The sequence below is a fragment of the Oreochromis aureus genome, linkage group 15, assembly GCF_013358895.1.
Source record: "Oreochromis aureus strain Israel breed Guangdong linkage group 15, ZZ_aureus, whole genome shotgun sequence".
NCBI classification, from domain to species: Eukaryota; Metazoa; Chordata; class Actinopteri; order Cichliformes; family Cichlidae; genus Oreochromis; species Oreochromis aureus.
Genome location: NC_052956.1, coordinates 34,016,049 through 34,042,271, shown reverse-complemented (window position 1 = coordinate 34,042,271; position 26,223 = coordinate 34,016,049). Strand labels below are relative to the sequence as shown.

The 26,223-nt window shown below is 39.7% G+C and overlaps 1 protein-coding gene across 4 annotated transcripts; it reads left to right on the top strand.

Annotated features, from left to right (window-relative positions):
* Positions 1 to 7,199: 7,199 nt before the first annotated feature.
* On the top strand, positions 7,200 to 26,006 carry dazap1 (DAZ associated protein 1). 4 transcript variants are annotated; one of them, XM_039599009.1, is made up of 14 exons: positions 7,200 to 7,380; positions 8,502 to 8,542; positions 10,175 to 10,341; positions 10,748 to 10,813; positions 11,959 to 12,063; positions 12,295 to 12,343; positions 16,140 to 16,222; positions 19,070 to 19,217; positions 19,399 to 19,431; positions 19,975 to 20,124; positions 21,202 to 21,366; positions 23,511 to 23,603; positions 24,056 to 24,103; positions 25,103 to 26,006. In XM_039599009.1, exons 1-14 carry the CDS (start codon positions 7,349 to 7,351, stop codon positions 25,273 to 25,275), a joined length of 1,353 nt encoding a protein of 450 aa, XP_039454943.1. In that variant the 5' UTR covers positions 7,200 to 7,348; the 3' UTR covers positions 25,276 to 26,006. The 4 variants fall into 4 exon arrangements, with proteins under 4 accessions (XP_039454943.1, XP_031593150.1, XP_039454942.1 ...); XM_039599008.1 differs by having other exon boundaries at positions 7,204 to 7,380; positions 11,956 to 12,063; XM_031737290.2 differs by lacking the exon at positions 24,056 to 24,103 and having other exon boundaries at positions 7,202 to 7,380; positions 11,956 to 12,063.
* The last annotated feature ends 217 nt before the right edge of the window (positions 26,007 to 26,223 follow it).

Sequence of the window (26,223 nt, the reverse complement as noted above, 5' to 3'; positions counted from 1 at the left end):
CACATTCCAAGAGCTCCCAAGATCCTCTGACAACAAGATGGTTCACTCACTGGGAAATAACCTGTGTGTAAAACCTAAGGCCTGGGGGCCAGAATCGGCCCAACACGGACTCCCCCTGGAAACTGTAAATGACGACATATATTTTGGACTACTTTTTTTTTTTCTTAGAAGTTTTACAGCTTTTTCTGCTGATCAAGATCCACCAAGGTGTCCATACCACACCAACATAATTAAGTCATATATAAACAAATGACAGAGATATTTTTTTGTTTTTCTCTATTACTTTAGAAATGCATGTTTTTCACAGTGGATCCAAAATGGAAAAAAAATAGCACTTTATCTGGAAATTTGTAAAACCCTTCTGTTTTACAATTACAGTCTGGACCAGAGGTGTCAAACTCAAGAGCCAGTGTCCTGCAGGTTTTAGATCTCACCCTGGGTCAACACACCTGAATCAAATGATTAGTTCATTATCAGGCCACTGGAGAACTTCAAGACATGTTGAGGAGGTTAATTGGCCATTTAAATCAGCTGTGTTGCATCAAGGATACATCAAAAACCTGCAGGACACCGGCCCTCGAGGCCTGGAGTTGGACATCCCGGTCTAGACAATAAGCTACCAGAAATTTTTCTGTAATTTGACACATGATGTTCTTAGGATTTAAGTTCAAAGAGACATGCTGATGGATTTATTTTTATTTACTACAGCAGCATTGTAGAAAAACTGTGACATACTAATGAAACTCAACTTTGTTTACTCATATTAACATGTCTATCTAAATGTGTAGTTAAACTAACCCCAAGAACAGGATTTCCTTTTCTGAAACCTCAGCATGTCTCAGTTTGAATATACAGATTTATATACACATGCTGGAAGCTTTTTGGTTTCAGTTTATAATTCAAGTAGTACTGAGCAGTGTTCAGTGTTGAACACGCTTTGGTTGAATGCACGTTAACAGTCCATGCTGAGGGGAAAAGCACTTGCAGAAATACAATCTCGAAACCTTCTCCCATAATATGGGGATTATTTCGTTTGTAGTCACAGTTTTTTTCTGTACTTGTAAGTAATGGCTAATATATGAAGGTGCAATCCCTACACTGTAAACAGGTTACTATAATTTTTATAGTATAGTTAGTATAGTGTAAGTTACCAGTAATTACAGTACAATTGGTTTTTATGTTTTGTTTTTCAACAATAAAATTGACAGCAGCCCGTTTGCAGTGTACCCAACATATAGTATTTGCTGGTTACACCAAAAGTTGTGGACCCCACAGTCAGAGTTGATGCCTTTAAAACTGAGGAAAATTCCCAGATTGACAAAATCATTTTTAAACAAGCTCCAGTTGAGGACAGGAAATAAAAATAATAAATGTCATAAAACAAGGTTTTGATGCAGCGCTTTTCCACCACAGTTAGCCAATCAGATATTGTGATGTTGAGATTCAGTGACCCCCCCCCCCCTTAACATTAAATCTAATTTCCAAAAGCAGTGATAAACCTGTGGGATCCCTTGGTAGCTGTGTGCACTGCCTGGTTAATTATTCAGCATCCGCAGTATAAAGTGATGCTAAACACTTATACTAGCTTCAATAACTGGTGTAGAAATGTCCTGTTTTGAGTTGAGTGTAGGATCCAGAATTATCAGCAGAGTGAGAGGTGTTTGTTTTGCTCCGCTCTCTAAATGGACATGCTGAAGTTAACCATTGCCATTTGCTCTTAATCACAAGTGCTGCACATTGGCTCCTGTTGCGCAACATTGAAACAGTCCAGTCAAAGGGATAAGCAGAAAAGCCACAACTCTAAGAAGTAGTTAGGCCTTTACAGCTGCATTGCAAACAGTGTACTACTATAAATGTGAGCTGCAGAAACTCTTTACAATAAGCTAAATAGTGCTCACATGTCTCCACTGGAGCTTTGATGTTATGACTGACAGAATATTGTGTCCAAAACACAACACCATGTACTTTATATTATATACATTGTACATTTTATTATAGGAGTATGTTGGTGTTATTTAGCTAACTAACAGTGACACATCATGCTGTGAAGGAGTATTACAGTAATAACAATCATTTGGATAAATGGGGGAATTCAGCGGGTTCATGCAGTTTCTGTAATGTGAGTGTTTTCCATCTGAGTGAGTTTTAATCTTTGGATTTTCCACCTTTGGTCAAACAAAGATGTTTTTGGGGTGTGTGGAGAGCAGAGCAGAGCAATCAACCGAAGATAGGTTGCAGCCGTAATAGCAATGGATTTATCATAAAACTCCTGATTAGCACAATGGGAATAACATCAGGATCTTCATTCACTTGTTTCCCACCAAGGACTTCCATTTAACTTCAAGCTTATAAACCCTGTGTTAGCCAGCGTCACTAGCCTTTTCCTATTGGTGATACAGGCAGAAGGTCTTCTTTTGGTCAGGCCCCTCTGCCCAGGTTACTCATCATCCACTTCACTCCCATTAGGTGAGGCAGAGAGGGGCTGGCTGCTCGGTGAGAGTCCTCACGACATCATGTTTTCATCCACCTACCTCTGTTTCTCACACGAGGCACCTGATTTGTTCTGCCTTTGATATGTGAAACAATAATTCAGTAAAAGGACTAGATGTTACCATCCCTGACAATGCATTGCTTTAAATGGAGAAAATCTTGGGGCATGGCTGTTATGAGGAAAAGCAGCCCAGAAACTTTACCAGCGGCACACATCGTTGCGTGCCTCAACTTTCGTTCTTTTACTCAAGCTAATCTGCCATTTTTCCTTGGTTAGGTTTAGGGATTAGAGATCTGATCTAAATTATCATATTAAATTTGGGACACATCGTCAGTAGTGGACCTTGGATTCATCAGGTGTTTCAGCCATTATCACTAGACACCCTCATCCAAGGAGGCCCTGCCAGGGTTGACCAGGCCCCGGAGTGTGTCACTGGTTTATGTTAAAATTGCTATTTCTCTTCTTCTTTCTGCTGTTTAGTTTTTACAGTTTAGTTTTCTACAATTTATTCTATCTATTCAATGCAACTGAGAAATACTTACCTCTTTAACATTTATGGAGCCTCATTTGTTCAAAGGGACAGAAAAGGTGACAGAGAGAAGTAAGACAAGTAAGTCAGATAAGATAGGAGAGAGCAGAGAGGAGAGCCGGAAGGGGGGCGCCTGATCTGGCTTATTCTGCAGCACTAAAACGCAGTCATGTCATGGACCCACCAGAGATCTTTTCAGGAGATTTACCTCCAAAATGTCCCACTCTGGTTGGGTGGTGTAGGCACTGAGTTGCAGTGAAGAGCGGATGTCAGTTAAGGTTGTTTCAAAACATCATACTTTTCACAATCAGGCTGGTGTTGCTCTTTATGTAACAAACCTTTATCAACATGTTTCTGTCTTACATCCTTTATTATTCATTCATAAAAACATAAATCTTGTGAAATCTAATCTTATAGGTCTTACTTATGAGATTAAACTTACTTTTTAAACTTTTCTATTACATCTATTAAACCTTGTTGCTTTAAAAAATATGCTATAAATTTAAAATCAACATGGACATAAATTAAAGTTTTCCCAACCAAACATATGAAAGCAAAAAGTAGAAATTAACTAGAAGAAGTGATTAGACCAACACAAAATTACATTTCTCTCTAAAATAACCCCCCCAAAACCATCATAACTTTGTTTTGAACATTGCCAGATAATATTATTTAAAATGATCATGTGCATTTTAATACTTTTCCAGCTGTAACAAACTGTGGAAACTGGCCCTCTAGTGGCAGTGACAGTAACTGACAGGTATTTAACTCTTGGCAGCAGCACTGATCAGAATGTGCCTTATTTTAATAACTGCAAAAATAAATAAATACATTAATTAACAAAATCCTACAAGCTTACTTAATTTAAACTGGAGTTATACTGCTATAGGCTTGGTGTGCTGGGGGACTCTGCTCTGCATGATGCACTGAGCGTTTCTTATGAAGTCACCTGTTTTCACTCTCCATGTTTTTTAATTTTCACTCTCCATGTTTTTTAATGACACCACTGCGTGTCATTGAAGTTTGTCTACTGGAGGTGGAGGTGAGGGAAGGAGACAGGACAAATATATATATATATATATATATATATATATATATATATATATATATATATATTATATGCTTACATCTATCATCATAGTATCTCGTAAATAATATCTCCATAGTAACGCTGTAATAACTCATGGTCACCCAGTGTCCCAGTGGCAGCAGTCAAAAACAGGTTAGAGGCACAACTTTACAGCCAGTGGTGACCAACAAAAACATTTACCCCTTCTTGTTTTTCCCACAGTGTTAATCTGCTGCTATAGGGCGCAGCACACAGCAGGAACGACTGTGAGTCTTTTGTTTTGTTTTGTCTTGATTTTTCAGAGTGAGAAAGAGGCAACAGCAGTGCAGGGCTTTATGGTATTATGGCAACTGTCAGAAATGAATGATGCAAGACTGACTTTCATGACAGCCTTTCCACAAAGACTGCAGTGCTGCAAAGCTGCCTGCTGGTCCACGACCATTGGATCTGTTTTAAATGGCATCAGATTCATAGTAGCAGTAGTAGAAGTGGTTATAGCTACTACTACTTCAGATCAGTATTAACAAAAATGTAACCACACTACAGACCAGGAAATATTGGACCTTTTAGGATTGGAAGATAAGGGCTGCAGTTACACAACTCAGTGACCACTGACTTTGCATTTTATTGGCATTGCTTTGTGTACAAATAGACTTTTAATTTGTCTAACAAAACTCGTCATGATGACATGATGTGTTGTATTATCATCATTTTCTTCAAATTAGAAAAAACACAAACTATTCATAAATGCACGTGCAGAATGTAGCTGAACATCGTTAAAGTAACTATTACTGACGACTAATATTTAGTGAGTACAGAGAGCTTGCTGCATATCACCATCTCCCGCTCCTGCTCTTTTATAACTCCCTGTTAACATAACAGTACCCATTTCAAGCGAGCCAATTTCCTCTGAGAAACATGATCAGCTGTTTCCCCCCCACATGCAAAGCAATTTGAAAGAAAAATTGGCTTCAGTCCCAGCGGAGAGTGTGTTATAAATCTTGACATGCTGATTTGTGACCTCACTTTGTCCTCCAAAAGGAAAAAGAGAGAGAGAGAGAGAGAGGAGGAGGCTCTTCCAAGGACTGAGTGAGAAGGTGAATCTCTCTGACATTCACAGTTCCCACAAGAATATTTAGGAAGGTTCAGGGAACACAACCACATGGGGGTATCTGCACACCTCTATTTCTCTATTTTCATTGTTAATTAGTTCTTCAATTATTGAATGTTACAAGTTACACAATTTAATGTCTTCAATGAGAGTAAAGGGGGCAGCATGCGTATAAATTATGAGATGTACATGAAGTACTTTTATGTTTTATATTGAAAGAGCTCGAGTTTTTTCTCTCCTGACAGATTTTCTATTTAATCAGATATGACTTGGATGCAGGTTTTGTTGATCCTTCAGAGAGTGTTGCCGGCTTCATTTAGAATAAATGTGCGATGGAGAGTTATACGATATACAGTCTGGCGTTCTCATAAAACACATTTTTCTGTAATGATACCCGGAAAAATAATGAGGTTCAAAATAATACGTTCAACAAAAACTGGATTTGTCTGATTGGTGGTTAATGATTGTCGTGGGAAAATGGTGTTATTACAGCACTGAATAATATCAGCATGTCTACATACAACCAGGATATAAATACAGAGAGTTAGTTTATTTACAACCACACACAGGAGCACATAATACATTACCAAGGGTAGAATAAGTCTAATTTGGCAGAGTACTATTAGCAGCACAAGCACACTCTGTTCAGAACACAGAAGCCCTCAATCATTTAAAAAAAAAAAAATGAATGGGCATTTTGCATGTAAAGTGTTATGTAATCACACATCATGTGTCACCCCTGACACTTGTATTTGCATTCCATGTTTAAACTGTCACTGCTGTCACTTGTGTGTGGTTTTATTTAAAGAGCCGTTGTCACGTCACCATCTGGTTATCAGGCACAAATATTGAAGTAAGGTCTGAATTTGCATAAAATTTGTTGTCTGCGAGGAGGAAAGTTGATTTTGGACCTCTTCTTTGCTGTAACATTGCTGGAGGCTGAGCTTACAGTTTTTAAAAACTAAAGCACTGTATGTAAATGTCTTGAGCCAGCTTCCGAGGAGTCAGACTTTAATGTAGTCATAAGTAATAGGATTTCTGAGGGTTTCTGAGGAAGTTTTTCTTTGGACATTGGTCACTTTATCACTTATTTCAGTTCAGTTCTCATATCTGACCATTTTTTTGAACCACTCAACACTGTCCTGTGGATCATTGAAGCATAACGGGCACTTAACTAAGGGAACTGGTGTTGTGTCTACACATAATAGACAACTATCTTTAGGCACTTGTAACTAGCAGCCTATCATAAAAACACAATTTGTTTCAATTGCTTTAGTTAAATCTAGCAAAAAAAAAATACATACAGTTTGATGGGCATAAAATAGTATTTTTTCATCTGAGGCTGAGGTAATGATTTAATAACTGGACTGAAAATCAGTAACAACAAGTCTTACGTTTTTGTGTACGCAGGAGTTCAGGAGGTGATTGTCTATAGCTATCTATAAAACATGGTGGTGGCTCTCATGGCTTGAACTGCATTTCAGCCAATGATGTTGGTGATTTTGTAAAAAAAAAATAATGACGGCATCAGATTTTGATCCAATATGCAATAACATCTGTATGATTAGCAAATGCTTAATTTTTCAGCATGACAATAGTCACAAACATACTGTCAATGCCGTAAAAGCATACCTCGATAGAAAAACACTGTCAGTCATGGATAATATAATTATTATTATATTATTATTACATACGGGTCTCTTGGTGGAGCTTTTAGATTTAAATGAGCATCAATAAATAAATAAAAGAAAAAACATGACATAACACTGGGGTATCAATCGTAAAGTTGACTTTGAGATGGAAAGGATTTTTTTTTTTTTGGCTCTCTTCGACTGTCTTTGTGTTTGATTATGATTCAGTGCTGTGTCTATCAGAGCATTTTAAGGCTGAGTAAACTAACTGTGAAATAAGAGTCGTCGTTTAAAGCGTTTAGCTGCCCTCTCGGGGCTCATTAGAATTGACGGGTGAGTGGGTGCTGCTGGGTGTAATGTTCCTTTAAAGAGCGCTGCCCCCCGCAGCGTCGTCATTGCGCAGAGCAGTTTGAACCAAAAAGCGGAGTGACCTTCCTCCGCTCTCAGTCTGAGAGGGGCAGCACTGAAGCAATAAGCCGGTCACAGCTCCCGCAGTCCCCCCGCTTTAGCTTCAGAAATGAACAACAACTTAGTCGGAGATGAAGTCGGGTAAGATCGGTTTAACAGAGCCGTGCACGGCATCCATACGGAACCGTGAATCTGTTTGTGACTTTCTGTTAGAGCGCCGTGTTGTCAAGCTGTCATTTGACAGCTAACGTTAGCTAGCAGGCTAAGCTAGCCTGAGTAACTTAGCGAAGTCGCTAGCCTGGGGAAAGGCGGCCAAAAAAAGTGAAAGTAGTCTTCAGGGTAGCTCAGCCTTTGGTGCCACAGCTCATGGAGAAATTTACCATGTTTGTGTGAAGTGCTACCACTTGTCAGAAGAGTACACGGAATTGTAGTTTGTTATTTCTGTGTTGTTTTCGGTTAGCTCCAAGCAACTGAGCTAGTTGAGCTAACGCTTGCCAGCGAAGCGAAAGTCTCCGTTCCTGACTTCGTCGGTGCGAGGACATTTAGCGGGCACTGCTGGAGGATGGAGCATCCTCGTGTGTAGCCAGCCTTCACTTTTCCCACGGTCGTTACATTTGTCATTTGTGTGTTTCAGCAGTGATCCGAGGCACACATTAACGAACTCGCTAGCGCATTTGACAGTAGTACCGTTTGAACTGCCGCTAAACTTCCAGTTATGCAGGCATCATCCGAGTTCACTGGTCCGCATGCGGAGAGCCGAGCAACCGCTCGTTGCTCCGCTCACAGATGGAAATAGGGATCCCAGCGTTGAAAGGTGATAGACACGGGCTGTCGTGGTTTCGGAACTCAGTTTGTGTTAGCCTGCTAGACGCCAGGGCTCTGTCCCGGGTAACTTACGTGGCAGGAGGTTCATAAAAAGCCCTTTATTGTCGAGGCCATTGCCTTGAATGTTAGAAGACCAAAGTGACATCCATAGCAAGGACTAGACCTCAACATGAGTCACACTAAACACGGACATTTTAACTGTAGCTGTACTGTGGATATAACCAGATGCTGCATTGGTAGCAGGCTTCCCTGATGTTGTGTAATAGCTGTGTTCCTGGCTGTTTAATCAGCTGTGCTTTCAGCCTGTGCAGGAGAGCTTTCATTTTTTTTAAATCATGCCTTTCATATGTGACTCTGGCCTGACGATTTCCAGATTATCATTTAGTCTGGCTCAAAGTGATGATCAGTGCTCACTTAATGGTCACATCTCCTTTCAGGAAACTTTTTGTGGGTGGATTGGACTGGAGTACCACACAAGGTATGTCACACGGTTTCACCCATGAAGGCTTATTTACATAATTCAACCCTTTCTGCATTGCACTGTTCACACTGCCTGGTAGTGTATCAGAAATTAGTTGTGAATGTAGCATATAGATCAGGTCAGGTCAAGTCAGTAGCAATACAGAGGTGATTTCAAGAGATAATAATGAAATAAAATCTTGCTTTAATATCAGTATTATGATGATATACCGACAGTGACTAATGGGGCTTGCATTTAATTGATAACCTGTCACTGAGTCACGTGAAGACCTGTAGAGAAGTAGTTTCTCTAGATGTCTCAGTAAATTTATCCTTATGATTGCTAAGAGTATGTAGTTAATATTAATTACACATTTTTGACCCTTTAATGCCAAAACTGAATATCTTGTCATTTTTATCCAACGAGCACCTGAAAGCGAGGTTTTGTAAAACCTAACCTGCCTAGGTGGAATTGCTCATTCCTGTTTGTTGTTATGAGCACTGTTTTGGTGTGTACCAAAGCATGTGTATCATTTTAATTAGTCCTTAGCCTTGAGTATCTAGAAGTAGACTATGTAACACTCTCACAGTAACCGTAATTACAGATAATAACAAATTTTGCATGATGTTATTGGTATAGTGACATCGTAATATGCATAGGCTTGACAGCATACTAGGATAGTTAGTAGCAGCATTTATTAGATATTAAATCATGTCATTGAAATCTTGGTGGTCATTAATGTGCTTTGTCTGTTATAAATAACAGGAATATAAAAAGTAGGCATAGTAACGCCTCTCGCTTTACTATGAGTTCATTCAAACTGTCATTTATGAGCCTTTAATTTTCATATTTCCAAGCAGATAGTGTAAGTGTCCCTGATGGTTTGCTTGTAGCAAGTGTTTCTCAGTATTGATGTGCTTTTCACATCGCAATATAACTGATATATCCACGTATATATATGAACGTCTCCGTTGGGTGTGTGTTTACACTGTCCTCTTATTCAGTCCGAGCCGGAGATTGTCTTGCTTGTTTAAAGCCCTGCACTGTCTCATGCTCGATTGGCCATTGTGTAACATTGCACGGGTGCTTGTCTGTGCTACCAGCACTGAACCACAGGGCTACGTAACTCTGAGCTTGTTTCTACGGTGATGCCTCAGGGCTTCTCAGCAATGAGAAAAAGCAATTACGGTAACGCTCTCCAATGTGACTCCTCATTTGTTCAAACTTGCAACTTGCTTGTCCTGCCTCCGTGGGCGTGTGCGGGCCTTACATTTGTTGGTTGTATATTTAGTGCAATGCAAGATGACAGTGGGTCAATGCTTCATTTGCTCTTGACGAGTTTCAGTGTTTCACTTACTGTAATAGTATGTTTTCGCATAGATAGCACAATACCATATATTCTTCCATAACAATAAAGGTTCCTGAATACCTTTTGGTGTTGCCAGTGTAATCCACACAGTACTTTTCCACTCAAGTTTTGGTCCCAGTTGGAGTGTCAGAGATATTTTTATGGTGTCCTTTAGCATGAAGAAGTCATCTAGTATTTAAATAATGACTGCACTTCCTTCTTTTCATGAGGAAAATTGCTGTGGCTCAATGCTCAATTTGCTTTCTTCTCTTCTCTTCTCTTCTCTTCTCTTCTCTTCTCAGAGACACTGAGAAACTACTTCTCACAGTATGGGGAAGTAGTAGATTGTGTCATCATGAAGGACAAAACTACAAATCAGTCGCGAGGCTTCGGCTTTGTAAAGTTCAAAGACCCCAATTGTGTACGGACAGTGCTGGAGACAAAGCCACATAATCTCGATGGAAGAAATGTAAGTATTTTAACAACAGAAGAGCAGATGGTTGAATCAAACGCAGTAATCTGCCGTCGCTTTCTGTGAGCAAACTGTGAAAAAAAACCCTTCATATTGTATTTCATCATCCACCAGTTAGAAGTTATTTAAGAGAGAGGACAGGTTTTCTTCAGGCCATACATGCCTGGAACCATTAGTACAGATGATGCATTTTGGAAAGACTGACATTAGTTTGCCCGACAAGATTTACCTGTTTAAATGAGTGAAATTGGAAAAGGGATGGGTTTCTCCCAAGTGCATTAAATCACTTTCATTCACGTGAGATTTTGCTTGGTTTGCTGTGCTGATAGAAACAGTGCGGGGGGTGAGGAACATTTGAAGGTGCCTTTATTTTAGGCTAATGGAAAACTCTCTCTGTTGTTAGATTGACCCGAAGCCATGTACTCCCAGAGGAATGCAGCCTGAAAAGTCTCGAACCAAGGAGGGCTGGGTAAGAGGAATCTGATTTCTTCTGGGGATGCTAGGCTAGCTGTTTCTACTGGAATAAACCTGGAATAGACCCCAGCCTCTCCGTCCCCTCCTCTTCTGGAGATTAGGCTGTAGCTTGTTTTAATGAGGCGACCTTGAGCTTTTAAGTGTAAATTATATTTTTTTCTTTAAAGTATATTAATTTTCTTTTTTTCCCCCATCGTGACAAAAACACAGCCTTTAATAGTTTGAGGTCGGAATAAATCACAGAAACATTAAACAATCTGTGACTTCTGTCAGCTTCGATCTCTTACTGCAGGGACTGCAGCATTGTCAGCCACTCTCTGGTACAGCTTCCACTTATTTGAAATTGAAGTATAGCATTGTGACATTTTAAAATGTTCCTGTATAACGATACTAAATTAAAATATAGCTGCATGATTGCATTAACTTTTTTCTTCTAGCCGTCTTATCTGAAATGTGATGTTCTTGTAATTGCCCTCACACATCGAGGTATTATTAAGGATGGTTTGAACATGAGTTGGCTAATGTGGTGCATCGCTCTCAGCAACAAATTTTCTGAAGGGCAGAAATCTCTGCTCTTGCTCGGATAATTTGTGGGTCGATCAACGGTGCTTATCAAACCCCTGCAGACCTATTATAGTCATTTTGTCCCTTTGGGCAGCGGGGACTTTAGTTTTGCATCTTTGCTGTCAATATAACGTTTTCATAAGTCGCTTATTTGGCTGTAAGCAGACTGTATGTCAGAAGCTTTTAGAAATGCGTCTCTTTGCCTGCTGCTGCTGCTGGAGCCCCTTTCACTGGCTTTAAGTCATGCAGCTGGTACTGAATGTTTTACTAAGTAAACACAAGATGTAATTGTTAGAAATCATTGTTGTAAACAGCCTCTAGCCCTTACTGCATGAGTGCAGTGTACAGCAACGGCGAAACGCTTAGTGGTTGAGAATAAGTGGAAGAAACCGTGTTCTCTGATCTGTGGAGACTAGTCTTTGCATTGACATGACATGTTAAGAATTATACCCCAGGGCAAGAGGAGAACCTAATTTCTTCTGCACTGTCTGAATAGATGATGGCTAACTGGGCCCTTCCCAGAGTGATCCTGTAAGAGACATTGAAATCCATACACTCCCTGTTTTTTTTCAGAAGGGCAGCAAAGCTGATAGCAATAAATCAAAGAAGATATTTGTAGGTGGAATCCCCCATAACTGCGGCGAGCCTGAACTCAGGGACTATTTCAATAGATTCGGAGTGGTGAGTATTGCCAAGTGCATAATACAAGTCAGTTCATTATTGTCATTAAGAGTGCTTGAATGGATGTGACATTGAACAGGGTCAGTACTACAGCATAAAAATATATGGGGCGAGATGCGATAGGACGATTCATTATTTTTCCGAACTGAGCAAGAATATTTAACTGGAATAAGAACGGACCCTTACCAGATTTCTAAAACTGAGCCACTGTTTCCCTTTGTCCCATTCAAGGTCACAGAGGTGGTAATGATCTATGATGCGGAGAAGCAGAGGCCCCGAGGTAAAAGCTGATCCTGTCCTTTCCCTCCCCTCTCCATACCTTACCATATTAAATCTAATGACAAACTATTCTGGCCCCCCCCAAAAAAATCCCATTCAGCCCAAGCGATCTCGTTTATTTAATACACTGGAACGGGAATTTGGTTTATGGTAAACACAAGCATTAAATGGAACCCATACTAGGTTACTACAGTCAATATCAACCAGTTTTTGCTGAGGCTGCATTAAATCCCTCAACATAAATGAAGGCAATAATTGTGCATTCGTATATGTATTTTTATAACATAATAACACAAAACTTTAGCTCAACCTGTGGTGTACATTATCACAGTGGGAATATGTGAATTTTGCATAGGTTGTCTAGTGTGGTGTCTGGTGTGATAAGAGCAAATTAATTGGCTCTGTGATTTCCACAGCTCTGTCAGTTCTGCATTTGGAGCAATTATGATTACTATTTATTATCCTAGTTAATAGCGGCAATCATAGGCGTAACTAGTTCATTAGCATTTAGTGTAAATGATGGCTTCACTTTTTCAAGTATGTAAACAATAGTTGGGTAAAATGAGGAAGTAAAATTAGGAAACTACTTGTTGTGTAATTTTTCCTCTTGGTCCTATTCACTTCACTTCCAGTGTGAGAGATGGAGACAAAGTCCACAGTCCTTGTTTATTTGGAGCAAACTTGAGTCTAAAAAACTCAAACAAAGTTGGTATCTTTCAAAATCTGAGACTGCAGCTGACCTTTAAACTGGAACTGCTTAAGCAGAGATCTCGTCATAGTGAGTGTAACCAGGAGGACTAAAGACACTTAAGAACTGCTGAATATTTCCGTTTTTAAAAAAGAAAAACAAATACACCTTAAAACAAATATTGACACTAGATTTTTACGTATCAAACGTTTTGTTTGTTTTGTGGCTGTCGCTGTCCATAACCAATCAAATGTAACGTGATATTTAATTACCAGTTAACCTCCCCAGCATTATTTGGCCTTCAAAATGACATTAAAAAAATATATTTTGCAGTTTTAATACAGCTTAGTCAAAATATTCTATTCCTAGTGCATTTTGTCATTTTCTTTACAAATAGCTGAAATAAAAGGTATAAAAACGTATTCTTAAAAAAAGAAGAAGAAGAAAACAATGCATACCAAGGATGCAAATTTGTTTTGACAACGGCAATTAATCACCATGAAGTAAAACTACTTATTTTATCTTTTTTATTTACTAAAACTATTTCCACTAGTTATTAAAAATGATCTCGGAAACAAGCTAAGACTAACTAACTGAAAAAGAGACATTTTGCGGGAAAAATAGGTGCTCCAAAAAACACAGTACTTAATCACACCGTGCAACTGGCGTATTGAGAACACTTTGAGCGTGTGAAGGGGGGGTTTGTCCTTCAAAAAGGCTCGTTGCAGCCTGTTGTCTGGAGAACAATGGAATCATTTTAAACCCTTTTATTTCCCTTGGACTCCTCAAAACTTTCAGAGTCCTAATTTTGAACTTCAGAAAGGACCTTTTATGTTTGCCCACTTAAGTCACAAATGTGTCATGAGTGTGTGACATGTGCCGACAGTTTTAGCACGGATGGCCTCGCTGGGAATCAGACCCGTGCCACCGGACGCAATGGTGTCAGGCCCTGCCCACCGAGTTACAGTCACAGCTGTTTCATCTGCATTTGTCCTACATAGAAACGATGAAGCGGTCACTGACCCACAACACGCACCTCTTTTCCCTTCAGAACCCACTCTCTGTTCACTCTCTGTTAGGAAAAACCCAGAATAGTTTGCCATTGGATTTTAACATGATCTATTGCACAAGTAACAACCATTACATAATCTTTAATAGTGTAAACCTTCTTTTACTAAAACCGTTAGATGATGATCATTGGAATAAGTTTTCTTTACCTTGATTTAGAAGTAACTGATACATGTATCTTAAATGGCATAGTATGTGTTTTCCCATATGTAGAAAGTTAAGTATTTTTGTAAGTAAGCCCTTTCTATTTTTTCTTTCTTCTGTCCCCCTTCTTCTTGTGAATGGTTTGAATGTGATTAACGGTGTCTATTAAGATTTGTCTTTTCTCCTTTAGGTTACTGTGTATTGATGGGTAGCACAGAGGTACAGGCCAAACGTAAATGCAGCCAATTTATTTTATTTTATCTGTTTTTTTTTTTTTACTTTTTTTTTTTTTTTAACTTGGGAAAAAATGAGGTGTACACAAAGCTGCATCTGTGTTTACCTGGACTTGACTGATGGTTTCACTGTATTCAGCTTAAGAGCAATTTAAGGAAAGTCCTGTCGCAGCAGTGTCTCACAGTTGTCATCAGATGATGTTGCAGCATAATTATTATAAATAATAACCTTTTTCCCTACATATAATGAATTTTAGATGTAAAATTTATATATATAAGGTAACACAGACTCTGTGTGGACCAATCTTGCTTAATTGTGTAGTCACTCCAAAAGGTCAACTTTGCCTTGGGGGAAAAAAAAAAGTCTAACTAATTACAGCTTCAGGAATAATAATTTATTATTACATGTTTTCAGTAATACAAATTTGTAATATAAAGTTTACTCTGATAAAAAAAAAAAAAAAAAATACTTGATTTCAGTAAATTTGTGTCATTTCTGCATTAAAAATACTTAAACTATCACTTGAATATAAAAAATCTTGGTAATTAGTAAGCCAATAATGTCCAAAATTGTCAAAAATGTCAAATTATTTCCTAGTTCTCCATCCAGACGGTCTGTAGTTTGTTAGCTGATATTTTAGGCTAGTAAAATCCTTACCAGTGAACACCATATGTCAAAATCCTTAATGGGCCAACTTGGTTTTACATTTAGGTTGGGGGACGGGTCATCAACAGATGTTATTAATAGCAGTAGATCATGAGTCTTGGGAATGTTTGGCAGGGTACTAGAGGTCTCTGAAAATCTCAGTTGTCTTGTAGGACATTTAATTGGATTCAGGTTAGGTCCCCAAGTAGAGATGCGCACCCAACCCAATTCTGCCACAGCGGAAACTTAATCAGATTGAAAGTAGATCACTGCAGCACGCAGCAGCTTGTTGGCTCTGCAGGGTTTTGCCTCAGATCATCAGATGAAATAGTTTCCCGAAAAGCCGGCGTGGTCAAAAAGTTGTCGAACTTGTTGATGCGCTTTGTGTATTCCCTCGATGAAACAAAATGTACCCAGCTCATCAGTGCGGACGATCAGTTGTGGCCTATATCTTTGTGTTACCGTTGTGAGCAATATTTTAATTGTCCATTTTAGGCTTATCCTGGCTGACTCAAAAGTAAAATACTGAATTTGGGAAAGCTTGGAGAAAGCTTTAGGCATTCGACAGTTTGTGTTTCTCCATATTTTTTGTGATGCATTAACAATGGCTGTTGCGAGTGTGTGCTCCACAGCAATATACCACGGGACAGATCAAGGTGGGGTTTGGATGAAACAGCATGAAGTAATTAACTGTAATATTGGCTCAATTGGAATTCATCAGCTACACGTTTGACCTTTTTATGTGACATTTCACTTTAAATCAAACCTGTCACCCTTCATGTTTAACATTTAAGCACTCCATTATTATTCTTCACCAAAAGTTTCTCTGCACAGTAAAGTTTCCTTTAATTCCCCAGGCGTTAGTCTTGGATTTGTATTGTCTGCGACGTCATCCGAACCCCAGGAGCCTCTTGCTCAGTCTTGACGGATCCTCACTCTGCTGAAGCCCAATACTGTTCTTCATCTTGTGTTGTCACAACCCCCCTGCTACCTTGATTCACTCTTGGTCGTTGGCTAGGTTTTGGATTTATTACTTTCGAGGCCGAACAATCAGTGGACCAGGCTGTCAACATGCATTTTCACGACATCATGGGCAAAAAAGTGTGTAGTTGTAGTTTTATTTTACCCTTAAGATCAAACTGAGGCTTGGGCGACAGAGCGGGAACTGTACTGTGATGCTGCTTTATTGCTCAGAGCAAATTTTCTAGTGGCTTCCTATTTGTGAACGCAGCATCATACAGCTCAAAATTAAGTGTCTAATATCTTAAATTGATGTATGTAATATTTTTTTCATCACATTACATGCCTATCTCCCACTTATGCTTTCATAGTTTCTAAAAGCACTCATCCTTCTCTTGCTGCTATTACAGTTTAAATTGTCGCCCAAGGCTTTGTTTAAACTGACCACTCCTTTAGGATGTCTAAACAAGTTCAATTGTATTCTATGAATTTCAATTACAGTAATTTTCTGGCTTTTGATGTGCTAAAATGGAAACCAAATGAATGAAATGCAAGGCTTTAAATCCAGCAGTCTTCTTGAGATTTTAACTCACCTAAAGGATTGGTCGAGTCACTTCTATTTTTGTTTGTTTCTTTCTTTTTTTTTCTTTTTTGTTGTTGTTGTTTTCTTTTTTAATGTTTTGTTGGCAGGTCACTTACACGTCAACATGTTTTATTTTCTTTGTTTTTCTTTTTGAAAAGTTAAAGAAAAGCTCAACTCAGTGACCTCAGTTGAAGAATCTCCATACTGTGTCTGTCAGCTCTTTAAATCTACCAAATGAAAGTCTGCCACTTCACAGTGTTTGCTTTAACTCGGCGCGTGCAGCAGATGGATGAGGTTTAGTGCACGGAGACAGTTCAGATAGTGTCAGGTAGGCCGTCCGTCCGGTAAAGTAACAGTAAGTCTGCTGTGTTGTAATATTTAAGCACAGCTCTTAATCCGCTGCCACACCTCTGATTGTACTATTGTACGGACAATCCAGTTGACACCTCACCTGAGTTAAAACCAAGCAAAAAGACATTGACTTGGATTTAAACGGGACTTTATCTGTTCCCCATGAAAACCACCCCGGAGAAGCAGTAAATGAAGACAGCCTCCTCCTTGCCCTCCATGCAAATAGTAATGAGTTGTGGGCATGAGAAAATGATCGCAGCACAGTTACATCCACTCTTATGTATATCCTGTTACTGCACAAGTGGTTTTTACTGTTCCAAGGTCAGTCCATAGTAGCTGACACGTAGAAGACCTTTGTGCATCTTTCGTAACGCATGTTAAAATGATTTTGGAGAGGCACACCTCTCTGTGTCTCCTTTCTTAGATGTTTTTCTTTGTCAAACTTGAGTTGGAGTAAGTATTCGAGGGAGAATGAATAGTGACGAGATGGCTGTAAAACAAACTGATCGCCACTCTGAATTGGATGTGACATTCAATAAAGACCTTAGCTGGAGTCCTCAGTGAAAACCACAAATTAAATGACATTAACTACCAGTTAATTTTCTCCTGAAAATACCTCAGGACAGGAAATTTGAAAGCTTCCCTGAACTGGATTTTATTATTTGCCAATTTAGAACGGCAACAGATTTTCATTCAGATGTCACTGATTATTACATGAAAAAGATGAGCTGAATCCAATTTTCCTCAGCCTGACCTGTATACTCTCCGCTGGTACCCGCTCCCCTTGACTTTGCCCTCATTTCCTGTAGGATTGGGGGCTCAACTTAATCCATTGTTCTTGACTTGACATTACCTTACGCTGGGACTTGAGGGAGGCTGGGAGATATGAGTTACAAAATTAGAAATTGGAGCACATCAAACTGTGGAACAAATCCCAATTCTGCTGTTGGGGACTGTACAGAAGTCACGGTATCCATCACTCGTAGCTGAGATGCCCAAGGGAGAAAGTGCTCAGGTAACCGCCGGCGGCGGCGAGGCCACTCCCGGAAACATGTGCATGTAATTAGGTCGACAGAGAAGGAAGAGGGGAGGCTGGGGAAGGTGGTAACACCTTAAAGCAGGGAGGAATTTGCAATTCGTTTTCCTCCCGCAAGGTGACCCCAATAACTCAACCTCTCAGTCTATTTATGGTTGGCTCCCCCTTAGTCTCAGCCTGTTTCTTTGCTCTGGTTAAGTGCTGGCAGCTTTGCCTAGTTATAGACAGGGAAGTTTTGTTATTGGGTCAACACATTTATACTTGACTCAAGGTCACCCAGTTTTTTTTAGCTCCAAATATTAACTATATATCAATAAAATGAAATCAAATGTGGCGTTTAATTAACATAATCTTTATAAAAAATGAAGAAACAACTTGTCAAATTATGGACAATTGATGGGATCTAGTTTGAAAACTTAAACTGTTCTCACTTTTGACACAGTATGAAGATTCAGATTTAGATTGAATTAAAAAAAAAAGACTGTTCATTTGTAGTTTCTGCATGTTTACCTTATATTCTGTTAGAACTGAGATACCGATCTACATCCATTCCCCCTTAAAACTTATTCCAAAAAAAAATATAAATGAAATTCTCTGTAAGCTTTAGCTGGAGAAAGGTAAGTCATGACCTTCCATTAGATGTCTTTATCTTTTATATAGGGTAGCTAATGACAAAGGAAAAGACAGACATCTATGTTTCTCAGGTACCTTTCAGATCTTGGATCATTGATTGGCTCTATGATTTTTTTTTATTTATTTATTTTTTTTCTGGCAAGTGAAATTCCCGATCAACCCAGAGTACCTGAGACACATAGCCATACAGCCCTTCTGGCTACACAGTAATATTAATTTATATATAGCTGGCCCACATAAATTAAATAAACATAAAGTAAAATATTTCAAACTGGCCCAAATTGCTGAGACTAAGTGTCAGTGCTAGGACAGGTCTGTCTAGGTGAGGGGCTTCACTGACTTTTTACTGGTGTTGCCAAATGTGCCCTCCTTGTCCTTTGTCCAGGTGGAAGTAAAGAAGGCCGAACCTCGTGACAGCAAAGCTCCTGGCCAGCTTGGCCCTGGCCAGTGGGCGCCCAGGGGCATCTTGAGTGCAGCTAATGGTTGGACAGCACAGCCTGCCCAGGGCTGGCAACAGCCTTATGGGCCACAGGGTGAGTGGGAACAAGTCCCAGAGCAGAGCAAGAGAAGCTCACTGTTCAGAGGAAAATCCAATGTTTAATCCTCTGCTTAAACATTAGGTTTGTATGTATGTGTGACAGTTTGAATACTTAACTGTTATGTGAACATTTTATGTTTTCAGTCTAATCTTTTTTTTTGTCCTCCTTCCTAAAGGAGTGTGGGTGTCAACTACTGGCCAGCCCATAGGTAGGTGTTAGTCCTCCACTTGACAACACAAAAACTGTCTTCTTTTTGTTATTTTTGTGGCTTTCTTGCATGTTGTGTAACTGTTAGACTGCAGATACATGTGTCTTTGCCATGTGATCGTGTGCTTATCTCAAAACGCTTGTGTGACAGCACAGGGCTCGCACACGGTGTGGCCCATGGACCGATGACAGTTAACAGTACATGTTATCACTGATTCATAAAGGCTGAGGCTGCTGATAATTTGCTGCTCGAGACAGATGGCAGCATTGAATGGATTCCGGGCCTCCCTCTGCTATTGGTCAGGCTCGGCTTCATATCACCACCTCCGGGTCAACCTGCAGCGCTCGCTGCAGTGTCGACTCTGTGCTCGCTCGCAAGATCCTTCAGTTTCAGATAGTCGTCTGCTTCAGTCTTTAAACAACTTCTCTGTGCACACTTTTAATCAGAGATGATAAGGAATCTGTTTGATGTAGTTCATATGTATCCTATTATTGTCAACTGTGCTCAAGTCTCATTAGTCTTTGTTATTCTATGTTGGGGTAGGCGGGTATGGACCTCCATTGCCAACAGGCCGGGGAACCCCCGCCCAGCCTCCGTCGCCTTTCAACGCATTCCTGGTCACGACCCCGGCAGGTGGCTTTGCTGCACCTCAGGGCTACCCTCAGCAGGGCTACAGCACCGCACCTCAGTTTGGTCAGTCATACTAACTCAGTCACTGTGCTTACCACTGTGAAATGTTGATTGGTAATGCTATGTATATAAATAAGTTAATAGTTTGAAGGCCAGTAGACGGTGACTTGTATTTATTTTTAAAGCATTTGAAAAAAACATGTTTAGTTGCGCTTCACTGAAGAAGTATCATGTTATCAGATATAGTCATCACTTACAGACACCAAACATTTTTTAAAAGACTGGGTTTTTGTTTCTTGTCTTTCTCTTCAGTCAGTTAAAACTGACAGATGAAATAAGCTGACATTGTGTAAACCACAGAGGAAAAAACAATCAGTGTTGGCAGGGTTGTATTCACAGTTCAAAAACAAAAGAAAAATAAGAAGTCAAGAAAGAGTGTGTTCTTGCTAAAACTCAGAACTGGAGTTCTGGATGTTCTTTAGGAATGTTGAATGCACGCAGAGATTCAGGGATTCTGGTACATTTAATTTGTATACTTTCTTAGTTTGTTTAAAATGGAGATTGTGACACACACACAGTTTTTTTTAAAAGACAAAAATCTTGTACAGTTTGCTTTTGTTATATTTTTGTTTTTTTTTATTTAAAGATGCAGACTTCCTTCAGGTAGCTGTTTTGCGTACATTTTTTACACTTCCACAAAAAAGTAAAGATGAAAAATGATTACAAAAATCAAAATTTTAAGAATAAAATGATTTCCTGTGATCTCAGGTGTGTTTGCTTCTGGTGTTTTGGTAAAAGACGCTTGGGGGGAGGGAAAGAAAGTTTGAAACGATGATATAAGTTGTTTTTGTAACAATCACAGTTTGATCTGGCAGCTTATATTCATGAAAGACATGTATTGATTCTTATACCACTTATGTTGTCTAGGTTTAGACTGTAAGACAGTGATATTAGGTGAATAAATGGTAGCTAGTACCTTGACTAGAAGTGTTTTTTGTGACGTGGAAATGGTGTCAGAAATCATCCACTTTTTTCTCCTTTGAGATTTTGCACACAAATGGTATAAAATGCTAAAGCAACACTAGAAAACTTTCTTTGGGGTCAAAAACACATACAAATCATGATATGTCTTTCCAACAGGTTACAGTTTCGGCACACCACAAGCAGACCAGTATGCTCCACAGGTTCCTCCTCCACCCACGACTCCAGGAACTGCACCGCTGGGCTTTGCACCAGCCACCACACCAACTCAGGATTTGAGCAAAGCTCCCACCGGGCAGCCCGACTTCACTTATAGCCAGTATGGTAAGACGAGCTTTGTGCATAAAGAATGCCGCCTCTTTTCTCTCCCAGTTGATTTTTCTTCACCTCTCGGTCCTGCCCGTCTCCCTGGTTATTTTACTGGGTGCAGCTACAACCTTTTTAGGTTCATGAGTATTCCCCTTAGACGAGCAGGAGCTTGCTGATGGTACCATTTAGCTTGAGCGGCTACACATGCATACATGCTTTCTGCATACATGAACCCCTCTGGCTCCGCCAAGAAGATCACTGCTGAAGTTTCGCCATACCCAGGAGTCCTCAGCAGTCAATTCAGTTGAGTGTTTCCGGCGGGCCTTGGATTGATAAAAGATTGGTAGGTCTTGGTAGGTTTGAATTAGATCATCCTGCCTTGCGATGTTTGTTTTTCCTGTTTTGTTTTTTTTATTTTAAAAGGATTCCAGACTTCGCCTGAACGTCCAAACCATTTGATTTGATTTGGTTCAGGCACTCCTACTTTTCAGTTAATCCCTTCTACCCTTCCTCCTCTTCCATGTTGATGACTTTGCTGGCTTCTTTTCCCGGGCTAGGCACGATTCCCATAGAAGAGCACCAGCATGACAATATCATCTTGTGAAACACTGTTTCTGGAATTTGCCATATCCAACCTGCCAAGCTACCTATCAGATTTTTTCACCATGTTCATCATTGTTATTACACTGGAGCTTTGCATGCTTGTCTGCAGAATGTGACCTTTTTCCACTCTGTGTTGTAAATGCATAGAGATATTGGAGTACTGGATTAGTCATTTTTGACTAATGTGTCTGTAGGTTGTACTTTGTGGTTTCTGTCTTTGTGGTCTTTGAACAGTGCTGTCGAACAGTCTAACAAAACCTTTAGATCGTGTCGGACCAGAATAAATATTCGTCCTGGATCTCGACTGAGCTCTGAAACTGCTGCCACGTTTCAGTCAGCATTCAGTGCCTTGAAAATGAGACAGTTCGTCAATTCACTTTAGTAGAAAACAATGATTTTTAGTTTGTATGATTTTAAGACTGTTAGGGGCCTGAATCACATGTTGTAAACGCACGATGGAGAGACGGCGATCACGCTGAGAGCACAAATGGAGGCCGGAAGTTTTTAGATGTGAAACAAAAGGCAGAGATAAAAACTAACCAGCGTCCATGGAAAAGGAGCAGTCTTTGTCTTTGTTCAACACCGAGCCATTCACTTACATAAGCACACAGTCAGATAACAGTCAGATGCTCATTCATAGCTTCAATCCAGTTTCTTGGCTGACTGGTGTTATTTTTTTTTTTTTTATTATTATTATTCTGACTTGGCTTCCAGCTGCTTCCAACTGCTTAATCCCACATCTACAGCAGTCCTGCGATTGCTGCCAGTCATGACAGGTGCCCATCTTGTTCAGTGTTTTGTGCCTGTGCTTATCCTCCATCCAGCTTTTTTGCTTTTACTGTTCAGGCACTTTGTCTGCTTATCAGTTGGTAGAAACAGCAGAGCCTTGCTAAGGTTTTGTGAAATGAGCATAAAACACGGAGCTCAAAAGTGACGCAAGATTTAGATACTGGATAAGTTTGTGTGTAAAACTAGCAAATGGTTAGTTTGGCTTTTATTAAGGTGTGATGCTTGTCTTAAAAGCAGCAGTTGTCGAAATGCCCTTGAATGCACTGCCAAGGTGCATGTGATTTCTAAGAGAACTGGGGTTATTCATGTAACCAAACAAAGAGATGAAAAGTGCACACAGCAGTGACACAAAGACTCCAAGTGGCATCTTGAAAGATGGGAAACAAGCCTAGAAATGTGTACCATGGTAGACCAGTGGTTCTCTTTCTCGTTTCTAGCTGCTTCCTTCCCGTATTTTCAGACTTCTTACTTGTTCCACTGTTTTGGGGTTTTTTTTTTTTTTTTTGTTTTTTAGAACAATGCACATTTCACAAAATTTTGCGAGACCAGGCTGGCATGATAAAGTTAGGCGTGCTAGCAGCTAGCTCACACATGTGTTTTGACTTGTAGGCGAAGCTGAAAAGAAATGCATCGCAGAGCATAGTGCAGACCCATTAAATAAGTATAAATGTACAGCTCTGTTAGCTCAGTAAGAGGGGGAACTATGTAAAGTAGTCGGCCAGCCGTATGTGGGTTCAGTCAACCTGGTCTCCTCATCTCCCTGATAGGCTTGGGTAACTACCCTCAGGACCCCTCTGCCTACGGACCAACGCGTCCTTCTCACAGTTATGGTCAGGATGAGCAGGGAGGATATAGTTCAGGTAGGTGCCAGCATCGTCTTCTCCAACCACAAAAGCAGCATTTGTTCAGTAATATAGTATTTAGAGCTGCAACTTGGTTCTGTGCCTCTTTTCTTTTGCTCTGTGTTGAGTATTTTGCATGTACATTTTGCATGTACATACAAATTACTGTGTGAATTCTTGTATAGTAAAATCCAGCTATTGGAAGCCCCAAAGCTGAGTGGATTTGAAAGAAATTTAAATTTGGCAAGCTTAGCCGTAGGCCTGCCATTTCCCTCAGCAGCTGTAGCTTTACTATACCAAGACCGACCACATCCTCCTTTTTTGTTCACTTTCTCAGTCTGCATTGCTTTGCTGGTTGTTAAAGGATGATCTAATTGTCAGAAAATGTGTTCATGGTTCAGTTATCTCTATGCATCAGCAGTCCATTCACCCATTGTTTCTTTTCCCCATGTACTGTCTCCACATTTTAGCTAAAGGGGTGAGAAAGGAAAGAAGATTTAAAGAAGGCCACGAAACCAGTAAATTTCAGTTTCTCTCAGATTGTTCTGTCTCATGGTCCTGTTGGGATCACTCCTTGTTTTAGTTCTTTTCCTATGAAATTTTGTTGTATTTTCTAATTTTCACCATTTTCTTTCTCTCTTTTCAATTCAGTTATTCAGAACTATCTCTGAAAGGTTTTGTTTTCTGTTTGTTTGTTGTGTTTTTTTTTTTTTTGGTGACACATTGATACCTTCACTCTTTTGTTGACTGGGTTTTACCAGGGTTGGAAAATAGTCAGTCACCATGAGCAGGTTTCAGCAGTGTGAGCAGTGCTTCTTTTTTTTTTTTTTTGATAAGATTGGTTTCCTTCCCTGGGAGTCACTGTGGTTCCCTCATGTGTTTGCAGGGAGATGGTGCCACCGCGTGTGTGTGTGTGTGTGTGTGTGTGAGTGTGTGTTTGTGTGTGTGTGTGTGTGTGTGTGTGTGTAGGAGAACATCCTAAGTGTTGCTCTTATCGTTCAAGAGAGCTTAAACAATGTTTTCCTCAATGAAGCCATTTAAAAATGTCCCTTAAATTCATTTGAAATTTTCCTTTTAGTGTTTGCTTGAACACGCACAGGTTTTGACATAAAAAGGCTCATTGAAGGATTACACAACTAGTTGGAAAAATCCACCATGAAACACTGAGAAAACTTAAATTTACTGTCAAGCAGTGCTTCCTCCGTTTCTAAACCCCTGTTGTTGCTTAGTTAGAGCTGCACAAAACTACTTCAAAGCTGCAAATGTAGCACCTGCACCAAGCAACACGCACAGCAGTGTGTCCTGTACTATTTGGAATATGGGAGCAGTGTGAGTACAATAAGAAGCAGTTGGTGTTGGATTTTTCCTTAAAGTACAAACTGTGAATATTTTACATTAAAGTTATTCAGTAAAAGGATTTAAGGCATGAGCCTTCTATCGAAACACCGTCCGGTGAACCTGACATTAATGTCGGCTCCTCTGTCCTGTCTGTCCTTTCTGTCTGTCGTTCACCTCAGGGTACGGTCAGGACCTGACAGCCTTCGGCCACAGCTTCGCAGACCCCAGCCAGCCGACAGCCTCGTACGGTGCCCCGACAGCACAGCCCGCCGCTGCTCCCCAGCCCGCCGCCAGTGCATTCGGCAGAGGGCAGAACCACAACGTACAGGGCTTCCACCCGTATCGACGCTGACCACCACCACCACCACCCCTTCCCAGGCAGGACCGCTGTGTAAAGTTCAAAAATAAACAAAAAATAAGAAGTCAGGGAAATCTGTGTTCTTGCTAAAACGCAAAACTGGAGTTCTGGATGTTCTTTAGGAATGTTGAATGCACACAGTTTGTGAAACAGGGATTCCAGTAAATTTAAAAGGGTATTTTTTGTGTGTTTTTTTTTTTTTTTTTATAATTTTATTTTATTTTATTTTTTTCGTTTTGCATAAATTAAAAAAAACATTCAGCAGAAAGAAGCTTTTATTCCCCACCCCCAACCCATGTTTTATAGTAGAAATAAACTACTTTGCAATAATTTTGTCTGGTCAAACACTAGCACAGAGACTATATGTAAAGAGACTTGCCTATGAATATGTATATTTATGGTGGACACAAATGAAAACAGGGTCTCAAGTTTCCTCAGCTTTAAATTATAGGGAAAATGTTTTTATTTTTCATTTGGTGAATTTTGTTTACTTTCTGAGCCTTTAAAGTTTGTTTAAAATGGAGATTATGAATATATATATTATACACAAACTGTGCAATTTTTTAAAAAGGAAAAAAAATTTTGTACTATAAATGTACACTTTGCTTGTTTTTTTATTTAAAGATGTAGACTTCCCTCAGGTGGCTGTTTTGGGTGCATTTTTGCACTTATGCAAAAAGTAAAGATGAAAAATTATTACAAAAATAAACGTTTTAAGGATAAAATGATTCTCTGTGATCTCAGTTGTGTTTCTATCTGGTGTTTTGGTTTTTTTTTAAAAGGTGGTGGGGGGGGGGGTAAAACAATTGAAAAAGGTGATGTAAGTATATTTTAATTGTTTTTAAATGAAGGGGTCACATTTGGCTATTGTCAGATTGACAAGGAAGCAAATCATTTTGGGTTCTTCGAAATTAAAATAGCAGGTTCAAGTTTGAAATATCG

What these genes read in the sequence shown, in the direction of transcription:
- dazap1 (XM_039599008.1), top strand. Translation starts at nt 7,349, where the DNA reads ATGAACAACAACTTAGTCGGAGATGAAGTCGG. An exon ending in CAGCACCGCACCTCAGTTTG is followed by an intron (nt 20,125 to 21,201) that starts GTCAGTCATACT and finishes TCTTTCCAACAG; the next exon opens with GTTACAGTTTCGGCACACCA. An exon ending in CTTCACTTATAGCCAGTATG is followed by an intron (nt 21,367 to 23,510) that starts GTAAGACGAGCT and finishes TCTCCCTGATAG; the next exon opens with GCTTGGGTAACTACCCTCAG.